The sequence below is a fragment of the Gymnoscopelus microlampas genome (genome assembly GCF_963454915.1).
Source record: "Gymnoscopelus microlampas genome assembly, chromosome: 10".
In the NCBI taxonomy this organism is placed as follows: Eukaryota; Metazoa; Chordata; class Actinopteri; order Myctophiformes; family Myctophidae; genus Gymnoscopelus; species Gymnoscopelus microlampas.
In genome coordinates, this window is record NC_139947.1 from 19,679,159 (window position 1) to 19,690,452 (window position 11,294).

Genomic DNA, 11,294 nt, shown 5'->3' on the forward strand with positions numbered 1-11,294 from the left:
TATTCACCTATTATGACATGCCCAATCTAAGTATTTTACATGGGTTTCCAATCAGTGCATGTTATCTCTGAAACACAGGTACTCAGAACTGGAATCTTGCTGCATGTGTACAAAATATGTGCTGCAAAGTACAGTACTGAACCCCATGTAAGTGAACTTGTCAAAATATCTGTCCATTGCGTTGTGGGAGTAAAGGGTTTGAATTTATATTCTGCTGCTATCGCAGGATTGCTGCCAGCTGACGGGGGCATGATACATAAAGCATACTACATACTGTACAAAGCAAACAACTGAAAATGTAACATTCACACCATGTAAGCTACAGTAGTTTATAAGAAGACAGTGAATCAAAAAGATTTGTGTGTAACACAGATTTATTCAGGATGTTCTGATGGTATGCATTCAATCACATTCAATAAATCCGGACGTACCAGTCAGCCTCTTATATCTTTTAGTTCAGAGTGAAATTGGGAAAAAAGAGAAACACTGCTAAAACACTGTCTGAAAACCCTTAGTGGAGAGCCCGATGTCCCTAGGAAAGGGAACAGAAAAGAAGCACTAGAGAATATGGGGTCACCACTACTGGAGTGTCAATGGAGTGTTATGTAAGGCTGCTTACGATGTCGCGACACACAACAGGATGGCAGCAGACGAGACATTACAGAGTCCAGGTCAGCAAATTATTGTTACGATACTGGGTGTTGGTGTCAGTGTCAGTGTCAGCCATATGTGCTTTATCAGACTAGGGTGTACAATATGGCGTCTCAGCCACCATCTATATGCAAGGCTACAGTCTACTGTCATTGTTTGATATGTGCTTGTCGTTGTTGCCTTTGGAGGAAATCTCTGTCGTGCACTATATTTATATCTACGCAACAGCATCCAGCAACAACTACTAAAACAGCCAGGCTGACTGAACGAAGGAGGAATTACGAGACTCACATCTCTGCTGCCGGTCCCGTTTTGGTATAATAATCTCTGCCTCGGTTTGGAATATTTTAGTGAACTCAAGCTCTCTGAGCAGTGTTATGTGGATCTGTCGACTGCAGGCCCGGTGTGACCTCTGATATTCACCTACTGCGTTTTGTGACTGGTGTGTGGCTACGAAGCTCTGTGCTCTAAATGTAAAATGGGATAAAATGCAACAGGCTTTCGTTTTCTGGCTTAGTGCACATCAGGCAGTTCTCTGGGTCTGCAGTGGACAGGTGGTGTGGGAGGTGCTTGTCTGGTTGTCAGGAGGAAGTGGAGGAAGGTGGTGGGGGGGGGCAGGACAGAAAGGAGGGAGGGTAAGTAAAGACTCTGCTTAGTAGCGGCGTGATGATGATGAGACGGTGCGGGACGATCTCATGGAGCTGCTGCTGCCAGCGCCGAAGCCGCCACCGCCACCGCCGCCTGACAGGGACATTCCGCTGCTAAAGCCGCCACCGCCGCCGCTTGACATTCCATAGCCGCCGCCGCCGCCGCTTGACATGGACATTCCATAGCCGCCGCCGCCGCCGCCGCCGCCCATGCCCATGCCGCCGCCATAGCCGAAGCCGCCACCTGTATGGGGATGAAAACGAGACGGAATGAGATGAGATGAACCAAAAAGTGATAATAAACCTCCTAATTTTCTCTGCGACTATGATAAAGAATGAACTTACCGCCACCGCCACCGCCGCCGCCGCCGCCACCACCGCCGCCTGTGACAGTGATGGTCGCAGTACTTCCACCAGCATTGATTCTGTTGAGAGATTCATCAATTAGCTCTAACATATTGACTGCCTGTGTAACTTATTTGCAATGCACTCTGTCTTCCCATATTGCTTTGTTTCCTCTCAACTTCCAGACTGGCTCAGGATCTTACCTGATCTCCTCTCCCTCCAGCAGTTTCTTGTAGGTGGCGATCTCAATGTCCAGGGCCAGCTTGACGTTCATCAGCTCCTGGTACTCGCGCACCTGGCGGGCCATGTCCTGCTTGGCTCTCTGCAGAGCCTCCTCCAGGTCCCTGACGCGGCCTCTAGCGTCAGCCACAGCCAGCTCACCACGCTCCTCAGCCTCGGCGATCTGGGCTTCCATGGCAGCACGCTGGTTGAAAAGGCAGCAAAGTCATGAAATATTTCTTAATTTTTCAATTACTGGTTTCTAAAATGATGGAATGATGATAATCTTATGGAAATAATAGGGTAACCCAAGTCCTAATTGATGGTGCTGCTAGAGTGCTTTTGGTCCTTAACTCAAAGTACTGTACATTGTCGTGGTGGGTCTGAGCCTAAAAGTGAAGGCAGTTGGTGGAAACGTGTGGAGCTGTGGTTCTACCTGTGATTTGACATTCTCGATCTCATTCTGGAGGCGAGAGATCATGCGGTTGAGTTCAGCGATCTCAGACTTGGTGTTGCGAAGGTCCTCTCCATGCGAAGCGGCTGAGGTCTGCATTGCCTGGAACTGGAAGAAGAAAACACATTTTTATTGAACGTCACTGGCTCTCAGCATTACTTTCTCTACCTTTCTATGTTGCTGATGGTACATCAATAGACCATTCTGTAGCACTTCAGTCAATATAAAATTATACATGTACACCTGTCTCTAAATCTAGTTCATGGTGGATATTTACCAATCTTAGCATATATGTACCTTATAGTGGACTCCATGACAGGTTGCATCTAGAGGACATAGCTCCACGTACCTTAGTCTCATACCACGTCTCGGCCTCTGCACGGCTGCGGTTTGCGATGGTCTCGTACTGAGCACGCACTTCAGCAACAATAGAGTCCATGTCCAAGCCACGGCTGTTGTCCATCGACACAATGACTGAGGTGTCCTTGATCTGTCCCTGGAGCTCATTCAGTTCCTGAGAAAGGGGAATATGATGATGAGTTAGAGGTGAGATAGAGGAAGAGATAGCTGATGTGCTACTATAACCATCTCTGAACGTTTTTGTGTTCTCCAAGGCCATTTATAAATCCTTATCAGGACTACTGAATAAAAACTATCACATTCTGAAATCAAGAGCACAGAGTGAAGCCTTACCGCCTCATAGACACTCCTGAGGAAGTTGATCTCATCTTGAAGGGCGTCGACCTTGGCCTCCAGCTCAATCTTGCCCATGTAGGCACCGTCCACATCCTGGAACAGGATAAAAATGTTTAGCTTTTGTCTTGACCGCCCGACAAAAGAGTAGTCCTACTTGGAATATTTTAAATGCTGTTATATTTTCTGGTTGGGCTGAATGCCGCTCACCTTCTTGAGGAGCACAAATTCATTCTCCACTGTAGCACGCTTGTTAATTTCATCTTCATATCTGAAAGAAAATAAAAATTCTCAGCAATCAGCATGATGGAAGAGCGCTATGGGTTATTATCCCTATTCTTTTCTACCTCCCCCCCACGATTTTATGCAAGGACACCTGCTTGCTATGTGTTCTCTTGAGGGTTCAAAAGCACAGTCAAATCTGAAGTACAGTATAGTTTACTTACTAAAACTACATTTTACAGTGTTACAGATTTATTGTAACATTCAGTTGCGATAAGGCTCAGGGTTTTTTGGGGTTATGGCTTAACTTTAGTTATTCAATTTAGAAGTTCCTTTGCTTGGGGTTAGTAGGGTATGGTTTTGGCTTAGTGTTTAGCTTAGTTTCATGTCCAAATACTGATAGGTTGAATATATTATGGTCCACATTTAATTCATACATGAAAATGTATTTTCATAGCTACAGTATACAGCTTTGTGTCATCTGAACTCACTTCATCTTGAAGTCCTCCACTAATCCCTGCATGTTCTTCAGCTCTCCCTCCAGCTTGACCTTCTCGTTGCCGAGCCCGTCCAACTGCCTGCGCAGGTTGCCAATGTAAGCCTCGAACATGCTGTCAATGTTGGAGCGTGTGGTGGTCTGGTCCTGCAGGAGGCTCCACTTGGTCTCCAGCATCTTATTCTGCTGCTCCAGGAAGCGTACCTGTATATAGGAAGTGACACCATACAGTAAGTATACGTTTTAATGAATTCTTGGAGAAGAACAGTTCTAGGTCTCACTATTAGTAAGTGGCATCATAAGACAAGATGTGCAATGGAATCAATCCATTTCTATTTCCTTTTTTTGGTTTGTGTTATGGGAAATGTCTGTAATGTTTGTTGTGACTGCTGTAGAAGAATGTGTTATTTAAAAATGGATTTAAATGCAGGGCTTTCCTCGGATGAATTAACCCTCTGCCACACCTGCATGTCACAGTCCCACACAAATGGGCCTTTTTATGTACCCACTTTGGCAGCAGTTGTCTCAAGATAGCCCCTTAGGGCTGGGATGTTCTCTGGTGAATGCAATGCTACACAACATCATGGGAATTATTCTGGTGAGGTCACATTGTAGAGGACAACTCAATTGACTCTAAGAGACAAGTTGCAAGTGGGGCCTGCTCACATAACAGCAAAAAATATATAATAATAATAATAATAATAATAATAATAATAATAATAATAATAATAAAATAACATTCTGTCAGAAAATAGTACATTAGTTGAAAACAGATGAGTTCTGTAGAGTACAAGTTTGCTGAGGGAGTGTTGCCTCTACGTGTAACGCTGCATAAAGTGCCACACCCCAGCCCATCCCCACCTATCAGAGAGACTCATTTTCACACACCCAATGGCTTTAAATGTCAAGGATCGTGCGGTAGATAATACTATTTTGTGTAACTTTTACGTATTTACTCAAAATGATATATTATATGTACAAAAATAATAACCTACTGTAAACTACAGATTTTCTTTTTTTCATATTGTTTCCTGTAATTTAGGCATAAATAGTCTACATTGTGATTTTACTGGATACTGGATGCAATCCCCATGTGTGTGTGTGAAAAGCAGTGTGGTTGACTTCTGTCCTTGGAGAAAATGTCCGGCATTTAAACATTGTTTATCGGCACTGCAGAACAAGTCTCTAATTATGCAATAACATGCAAGGTCTGTGAAGTGGTAAGTTCATTTCAACATGAACTCTAAACAATTTTTATACCTCATGTAAAGATGTGAATACAACGTGTCATTCTTTGCATGCGGGACCGACTTTCATGGCTGCACCATCAAAGAATCAGCTTAAGGCTTCTGAGTCCCTGCTGCCGAGGCAACGGATGCTAACCCGATCTCCTCCTTCTTTCTCCTCGCAAAGAGCGAGCCGCAGTCACTAGATACGGCAGGGCTAGAGTTACCTACTCTCTCACTCTGCACAAAGCTAGCTTCCAAGGGCCCATTACACTCACAGGGAACTACTGAAGCAGTGATCTGTTTTCAGCTGGTAACATAGTGACCAGCCGCCGACACAAAGGGACTTTCATAAGCCATGGATGAGTTCACTAAGGTGCCAGGTAATGTAGTTAGTTACTTAGACACTTTCTATTATCAATAGGTATTACTTTGTTTAATGCATACTCTAGTGTGAGGCCCTCAATGTGCAGGATATCAGAGTTAAGATCAGTTGCTGTGTAATATTTAATGAGCTCGAGGGCCATATATTGCAGATGTTTGCATGAACCAATGGTTGCATACAGTACAACATGCGCTGTACTCAACTATTGATCGTTGCAAACAGTAAGTATGATCGAGGATGACACATTTTTCAATTCAACATTTTTCATTTACAAAATATCACACGTGCATCTGAATCCTATACTGACCTTGTCAATGAAGCTGGCGAATCGGTTGTTGAGGGTCTTGATCTGGTCCTTCTCCTGGGTGCGGACGGTCTGGATGGTGGGGTCGATGTCGACGTCCATGGGGGCGAGCAGGCTCGAGTTGACTGTGACGGCTGTGATTGGGGCGATCATTCCACCGCCACCACCGAAGCCTCCCATTCCTCCTCCACCGCCGCCGAGCATCATGCCTCCACCGAAGCCTCCGCCGCCGCCTCCTCCACCGAAGCCTCCACCTCCTCCACCGAAGCCTCCGCCACCGCCTCCTAGACCGAAGCCTGAACCGAAGCCTCCGCCGCCTCCACCGCTGCCGAGCATCATGCCTCCGCCCATGCCTCCGCCCATGCCCATGCCTCCGCCACCTCCACTTCGCCTCATGCTCATGGAGGACATAGACATACGGCCGCCACCTCCTCCTCCGCCCATGCTCATGCCTCCTCCGCCCATGCTCATGCCACCGCCAGCTGATGCGGAGCGGCTGGAGAAGCTCCTGCTTCCACCACCACCGCCTCCAGCCGAGGAACTGAAGGAACTGAAGGATTGCCTCATCATGGCTGGTTCTGTTTCCTCAGCGAAGATCCGAGGTAAAGGGAAAAAGAAGGGAGGAGAGAGAAAGAGACAGAGAAGGTGTTGGCGGGAGCAGGTGAGCTCACTAAGAGGAAAGTCAAGTTCCTCTGAGTACCATCTCCCTGTCCACCGAGGGTTTTTATCTGCCTCCTGAAGAGGAGGTGCTGGGATCCTCCTCCCCTGCCGCCTCCCCCTTCTCCTCCCTCCATCTGTCTCTCTGGCCCCCCCGGCAGTCCGACTTGCAGGCAGGTACAGAGGCTTGTAGCAGCCCAGCCCACCACACAGGTAGCAGTGTCAGAACCTGTAAGGCGATTGGGGGCATGGCACACCCTGACGCACACAGAGGAATGGCATCAGGACCCGAGGGGAAAACGGAGGAAAAGGCATGTTGGCAGAAGCCTCTCGCCTAGATGGCTGGGGGCTTGGGATGGTTTTGTGTGTGTGTGTGTGTGTGTGTGTGTGTGTGTGTGTGTGTGTGTGTGTGTGTGTGTGTGTGTGTGTGTGTGTGTGTGTGTCTGTCTGTGTGTGTGTGTGTGTGTGTGTGTGTGTGTGTGTGTGTGTGTGTGTGTGTGTGTGTGCGCGCGCGCGCGTGTGCGTGAAGTGGTCTGTACTTTACTTATTCTTGCAGAATGAACAAATGCAAATGAGCACATGACACCCTAAAGCTTGAGGTGTGTGCTTAATTGTTTAAATGTCTTTTTGCAAAAAAGTTCTAAGGTTTGTGTCATTGCACTTGCAGCACGGAGCCTCCCTGCATATAATCATTTTCAATGGTTTTCTTTGCCTTTTGTATGTTGTGATGTGTGTGAATGCATGTGAGTAGAGGCATTGTTGTTGCATAGATAAACTGCTATCATTTGATGGACGCATTGTGCTTCAGTTGTTTAGTTTTTTTCCCCAACATTTAAAAAACAAGTAGCAGATTTACAGAACAATCTCACAATGCTGTGAGCTTGTAGAGACTGCTTATTGTTGCTCTTTGTCGTATGACAAAGTAGACCTATCTAGGGCATAAGTGGTTAATTGCATAACACAATTAGTTTGACACTTGGACTGGATATAACTTTGCAGTACATGTGAGCAAGTTAGCCCAGAAGTTAAAATTCTGGTTGAAATCTACCATGAATTGTCAATTTGTATAAAAATCACCTGGACACAGACTGCTCATTTGTCTAGAAAACACTACTAGTTAAGAATGACTGAGCACAGTGGACAGAATTATTCTACTGTTTGTAATCTGTCAACATCATCAGAGTCCATCATTGAATTAATTCAGAGACAGAGAGAAAACACGACTGCAAATAGATTGGAGACAACAGGACAGAGAGAAATAGGCGCACGCGCGCACGCACGCACGCACGCACGCAGACAGACAGAGTACAGTTAAAGACAGAGCGGGCAAGACAGTACAGTAGCTCTGTTGGTGGAACAAGTACAGTACTTCTCTGTTCCTCCTGTTCAGTTGTTCACTCAGCACTCACTGTATACACTCCGGATACATATCCATGTGGGACAATTTGGGGATAAAGCTACAACATGCACAGCCAATTAGAAACCAAATGTGTACAAGCTTGGATAATTTTCTCAAATCCCTAAATTTCACTAACTTTCTTTGCAGGGGCTGAACAAGAGGAACGGAGAAGGATTGTTTTGTTTTGCATGCAGGTTCAATTGAAAACCTAACCCTGAAGTGGCATGATGACAAACAACCTTTAAAAAACAATGTCCTTCTCTTCCAGGAGGTCAAGACATTTGGGAGTGTCAGCCTTGGGGGTTCTACTGTACACGACCTACTGGATAATACAACACCTGTTTGGAGAGTCTTGGCCAATAAGTTTAATTTATTGATGACCCTGTTGCAAACGAGGAGAGAGGAGAAAGGAACGAGGGAAGGATGAACAGAGGGTTAAATGGGTGGGGTGGCAAGCTTGTGAATTCCGAAGTGGCAGTTCATCTATATTTTTTGGGCTGCCCTGTACTGTATGTTTGGGCCTGCAGCTGTCAAGTGCCAGAAGGGAATTAAAACCTCAATACTTGTTAGTAATCTTTACATTAGTGAAGTGTTTGTGAACCGTGTTTGCCAAAGTCAGCATTAAGAGCTTCGTGCTTACTTAAATGCAATTATTTACACATTTCAGCTCTTAATGTAAAATAAGAAGAACTAAACCACGGATGTATCTGTCAAAAGTGACAGTTGGGGGGTGTGATTTGATGAATTAAGGCTGCAGCAGATTTCTTGTTCAGACTGATTTCAAGTAACTGTCGGTACCTGTTGAGGCTCATTAAACTGGCACAGATTGAGGCCTCTGAGTCTTTCAGTGCTCTAGAAGACTCCATCAGCCGTAGGGCAGTCAACCGCACCCCATGAAGTGAAAATATCAAGGCTTCTTATCTTCACTGAAAAAATGCTGAGTGTTCAATTTAACTCTTGAGAGCGTACAAATGGAACCAATATCTTCCATTTGTTCGCTCTCAATAGTTAAACTAACACAGAGGATTTTACTGTGTTGGTTCGACCTCACACTCGTGTTGTACATGAAAGCAAAGACTGCACCTCTTTTTGCACACTATCGTTTTGATTTAGATCTGTGTACTACTGTACTTGTTTTTAAATGTTTTTTTTGTTTGCAAATAAAAGCATTCTTCATATATTTTGAGGAAAAGTCATTTTATTTTGCTGCTGTAGTATGAAAAGCCACTCAGTATTGATGGGATTGGTGCTTGCAACACCCAAAGAAATAAGGTCCTTGCAGCAGTGTTGAATTTATACAAGTATAGTACTTTTCAATGACAGTTTTCTGGGAATTTGTTCCAGATATGTGGTGCATAAAAGCTGAACACTGCTTTCTCCACATTTAGTACTGAATCCGGGTTCAGAACGCAGACCTGGCTGCCCCAGACAACTTAAGACGTCTGGATGGTTCATAACGTAGCAGAAGATCAATGTATTGTATTTTCGCCTCAACTCATTCAGTGCTTTATAAACCAACATATTTTGAAATCAATTATTTGACAGACAGAGACCCAGTGTAAATATTTAAAAACTGGAGTGATGTGAGCCACTTTTGGTATTAGTAAGGCCTCAGAACGCAGTGTTCTTAATCAACTGTTGCCATCTGGTTGATTTTTTTAGGGACACCTGTAAATACACTCTACTCTAGTCCACTTTCACCTCAACTAAGTCCCTTGACACACAGTCACACACCTAATGGATCTATGGTAGTACCTGATAATTTATGCCTGATTTGATAGATACTGTATCAACATACAGTAAAGGCTGTGGGTTTACTTTTGCACAGCTATCCTTAGACTACAGGATACACTGGTATAGTGAATAATGACTGAAACCGGTATGTGTTTGTACAGAGCAAATACATACATACACTGTTCAAATCATGGCTGTTTGTTTTGTGTAAGTGCTGTAGCATGCATATGACTCAAAGGCAAATGTAGATTTTATCAAACAAATTGTCCACTGTTTTATGACGATAATGATGTTTTATGTCTACGCATTCATCGACAACAGCACTACTGCTCCTCTCCAGTGTATTCAATTACTGGATTATGAACGTATTATAAAGTTAATCGCCGGATTAAGCTTTTCACCTTTTCAAGGGCAATGACTGTACAGCTGTCACAGGATCACATTTTGATCTTAGGACGATAACTGTCATGAATCCTAACGATAACTTTGGGTGACATTTCAGGTTTTCTTGTCAGCACCGGTCCAGGAATGTTCCCCTGTGAATTTTCCCTGGGAGAGGCAAGACGTGGAGGGAGTTTACTCCTCCTTTGAAACTTGGCAGTGTGGGGTGCTAAAAAGAGAGAGCGAGAGAGAGAGAGCAATTAAGAGAAAGTGAATGCAAGCTGACAGTCTTCTGGCACAGTCAGTGCTAGCGGGTCGTGTAACAGTATGCTCTGCTGTCAATGAATTTACCACTTTACCTCAGACATCCAAATCTTATGAAGTACTTTTAACCTGCACTTTCAACCTGAAGACCCTTTTTTGGTCATGTCATACATTTTCAAAAAATGTTAAATAAATAAAAATAATAATATATTTTAATATATTTGTAAAACAAACTAAAAACTAGTGTTTTTTTGTGAATGTATTTATTTATATATTTTTCCATTGGTTTCTCATTGGCAATGAATGTTACACATATGCAAGTTTACAGAACAGTAGGCTACATACCTGAGTAGAGTATATCTTTGCATGTACCCACAAGCATGCATAAGAGAACATGAACATATTATGCATGCATGCATACAGACAGACACGCCCACTCTCTCTCACACACATACAGTACAGGCACATTTATCACAAGGTTAGGAGCAGGTTAGGAACAGACCCCAGTTAAATCACACATACTGCAGGATTGTGAATCTATTATACATGCTCATACTTTAAGCATTTTATTAATTACGATTATTACAGACCGTGTCAAAATATGTAACTGGTGATACCTCCAATATTGAGGGAATTTCTAGATATGCATAAGTAATACTATTCAAGGCTGCCTGTAATCGATATGCAGATGCGATTTTCAAACATAGCGATAGAAAAGGGGAAATGCAATTTTCTGCAGCTTTTGCAAAAAATATAAGCTCCCCAAACATTCCTGCTGCAACAGCATCTAACGTTATGTTGTTTAAAAAAAAAACAGAAGTAGTTTAATTTGATATGATGAGAACATGTTGTTTTGCAGGGAGGGGTCTCCATGTCAAGCTGCGTTCCTCCTTACAGTTTAATCATTCCATCCCACAGAACTCTTGATGAACATGCCAAGAAAAACAAAAAAACACTTGGAATTCCTATCGTTAAGGTGTGGTGCATAATAATGTAACCAGCATCAGCAAAAACCCTGCTTGTGAAGGACTGCTCCCAGCTACCACGGTGCACAGAAGTGTGAATGGACCTATCACATTAGGCCTGGTGTGGGACTTCAAAGAGACTGAAATGAACAGATGGTGACACACCTCTTGGAGTGAAGGAGGAATACGCATTATTCAAGATAACATACAGTAAGAGCTGGGATTTACACACTGGCCATGTGGTGATGAAGA

The 11,294-nt window shown here is 43.9% G+C and overlaps 1 protein-coding gene across 3 annotated transcripts; it reads right to left on the minus strand.

The window, feature by feature from the left end:
• Positions 1-356: 356 nt before the first annotated feature.
• LOC311053469 (keratin, type II cytoskeletal cochleal-like) lies at positions 357-6,344 on the minus strand. Of its 3 annotated transcripts, none has more exons than XM_084069008.1 (9): positions 5,646-6,344; positions 3,723-3,931; positions 3,220-3,280; positions 3,010-3,105; positions 2,666-2,830; positions 2,299-2,424; positions 1,847-2,067; positions 1,656-1,723; positions 357-1,542 (listed from the first exon to the last, which is right to left on the minus strand). In XM_084069008.1, exons 1-9 carry the CDS (start codon positions 6,210-6,212, stop codon positions 1,304-1,306), a joined length of 1,752 nt encoding a protein of 583 aa, XP_083925134.1. In that variant the 5' UTR covers positions 6,213-6,344; the 3' UTR covers positions 357-1,303. The 3 variants fall into 3 exon arrangements, with proteins under 3 accessions (XP_083925134.1, XP_083925133.1, XP_083925132.1); XM_084069007.1 differs by having other exon boundaries at positions 1,650-1,723; XM_084069006.1 differs by having other exon boundaries at positions 1,644-1,723.
• Between the last annotated feature and the right edge of the window lie 4,950 nt (positions 6,345-11,294).

What these genes read in the sequence shown, in the direction of transcription:
- LOC311053469 (XM_084069006.1), bottom strand. Translation starts at nt 6,212, where the DNA reads ATGATGAGGCAATCCTTCAGTTCCTTCAGTTCCTCGGCTGGAGGCGGT. An exon ending in GTGGAGGACTTCAAGATGAA is followed by an intron (nt 3,281 to 3,722) that starts GTGAGTTCAGAT and finishes ATTTTCTTTCAG; the next exon opens with ATATGAAGATGAAATTAACA. An exon ending in AATTTGTGCTCCTCAAGAAG is followed by an intron (nt 3,106 to 3,219) that starts GTGAGCGGCATT and finishes ATCCTGTTCCAG; the next exon opens with GATGTGGACGGTGCCTACAT.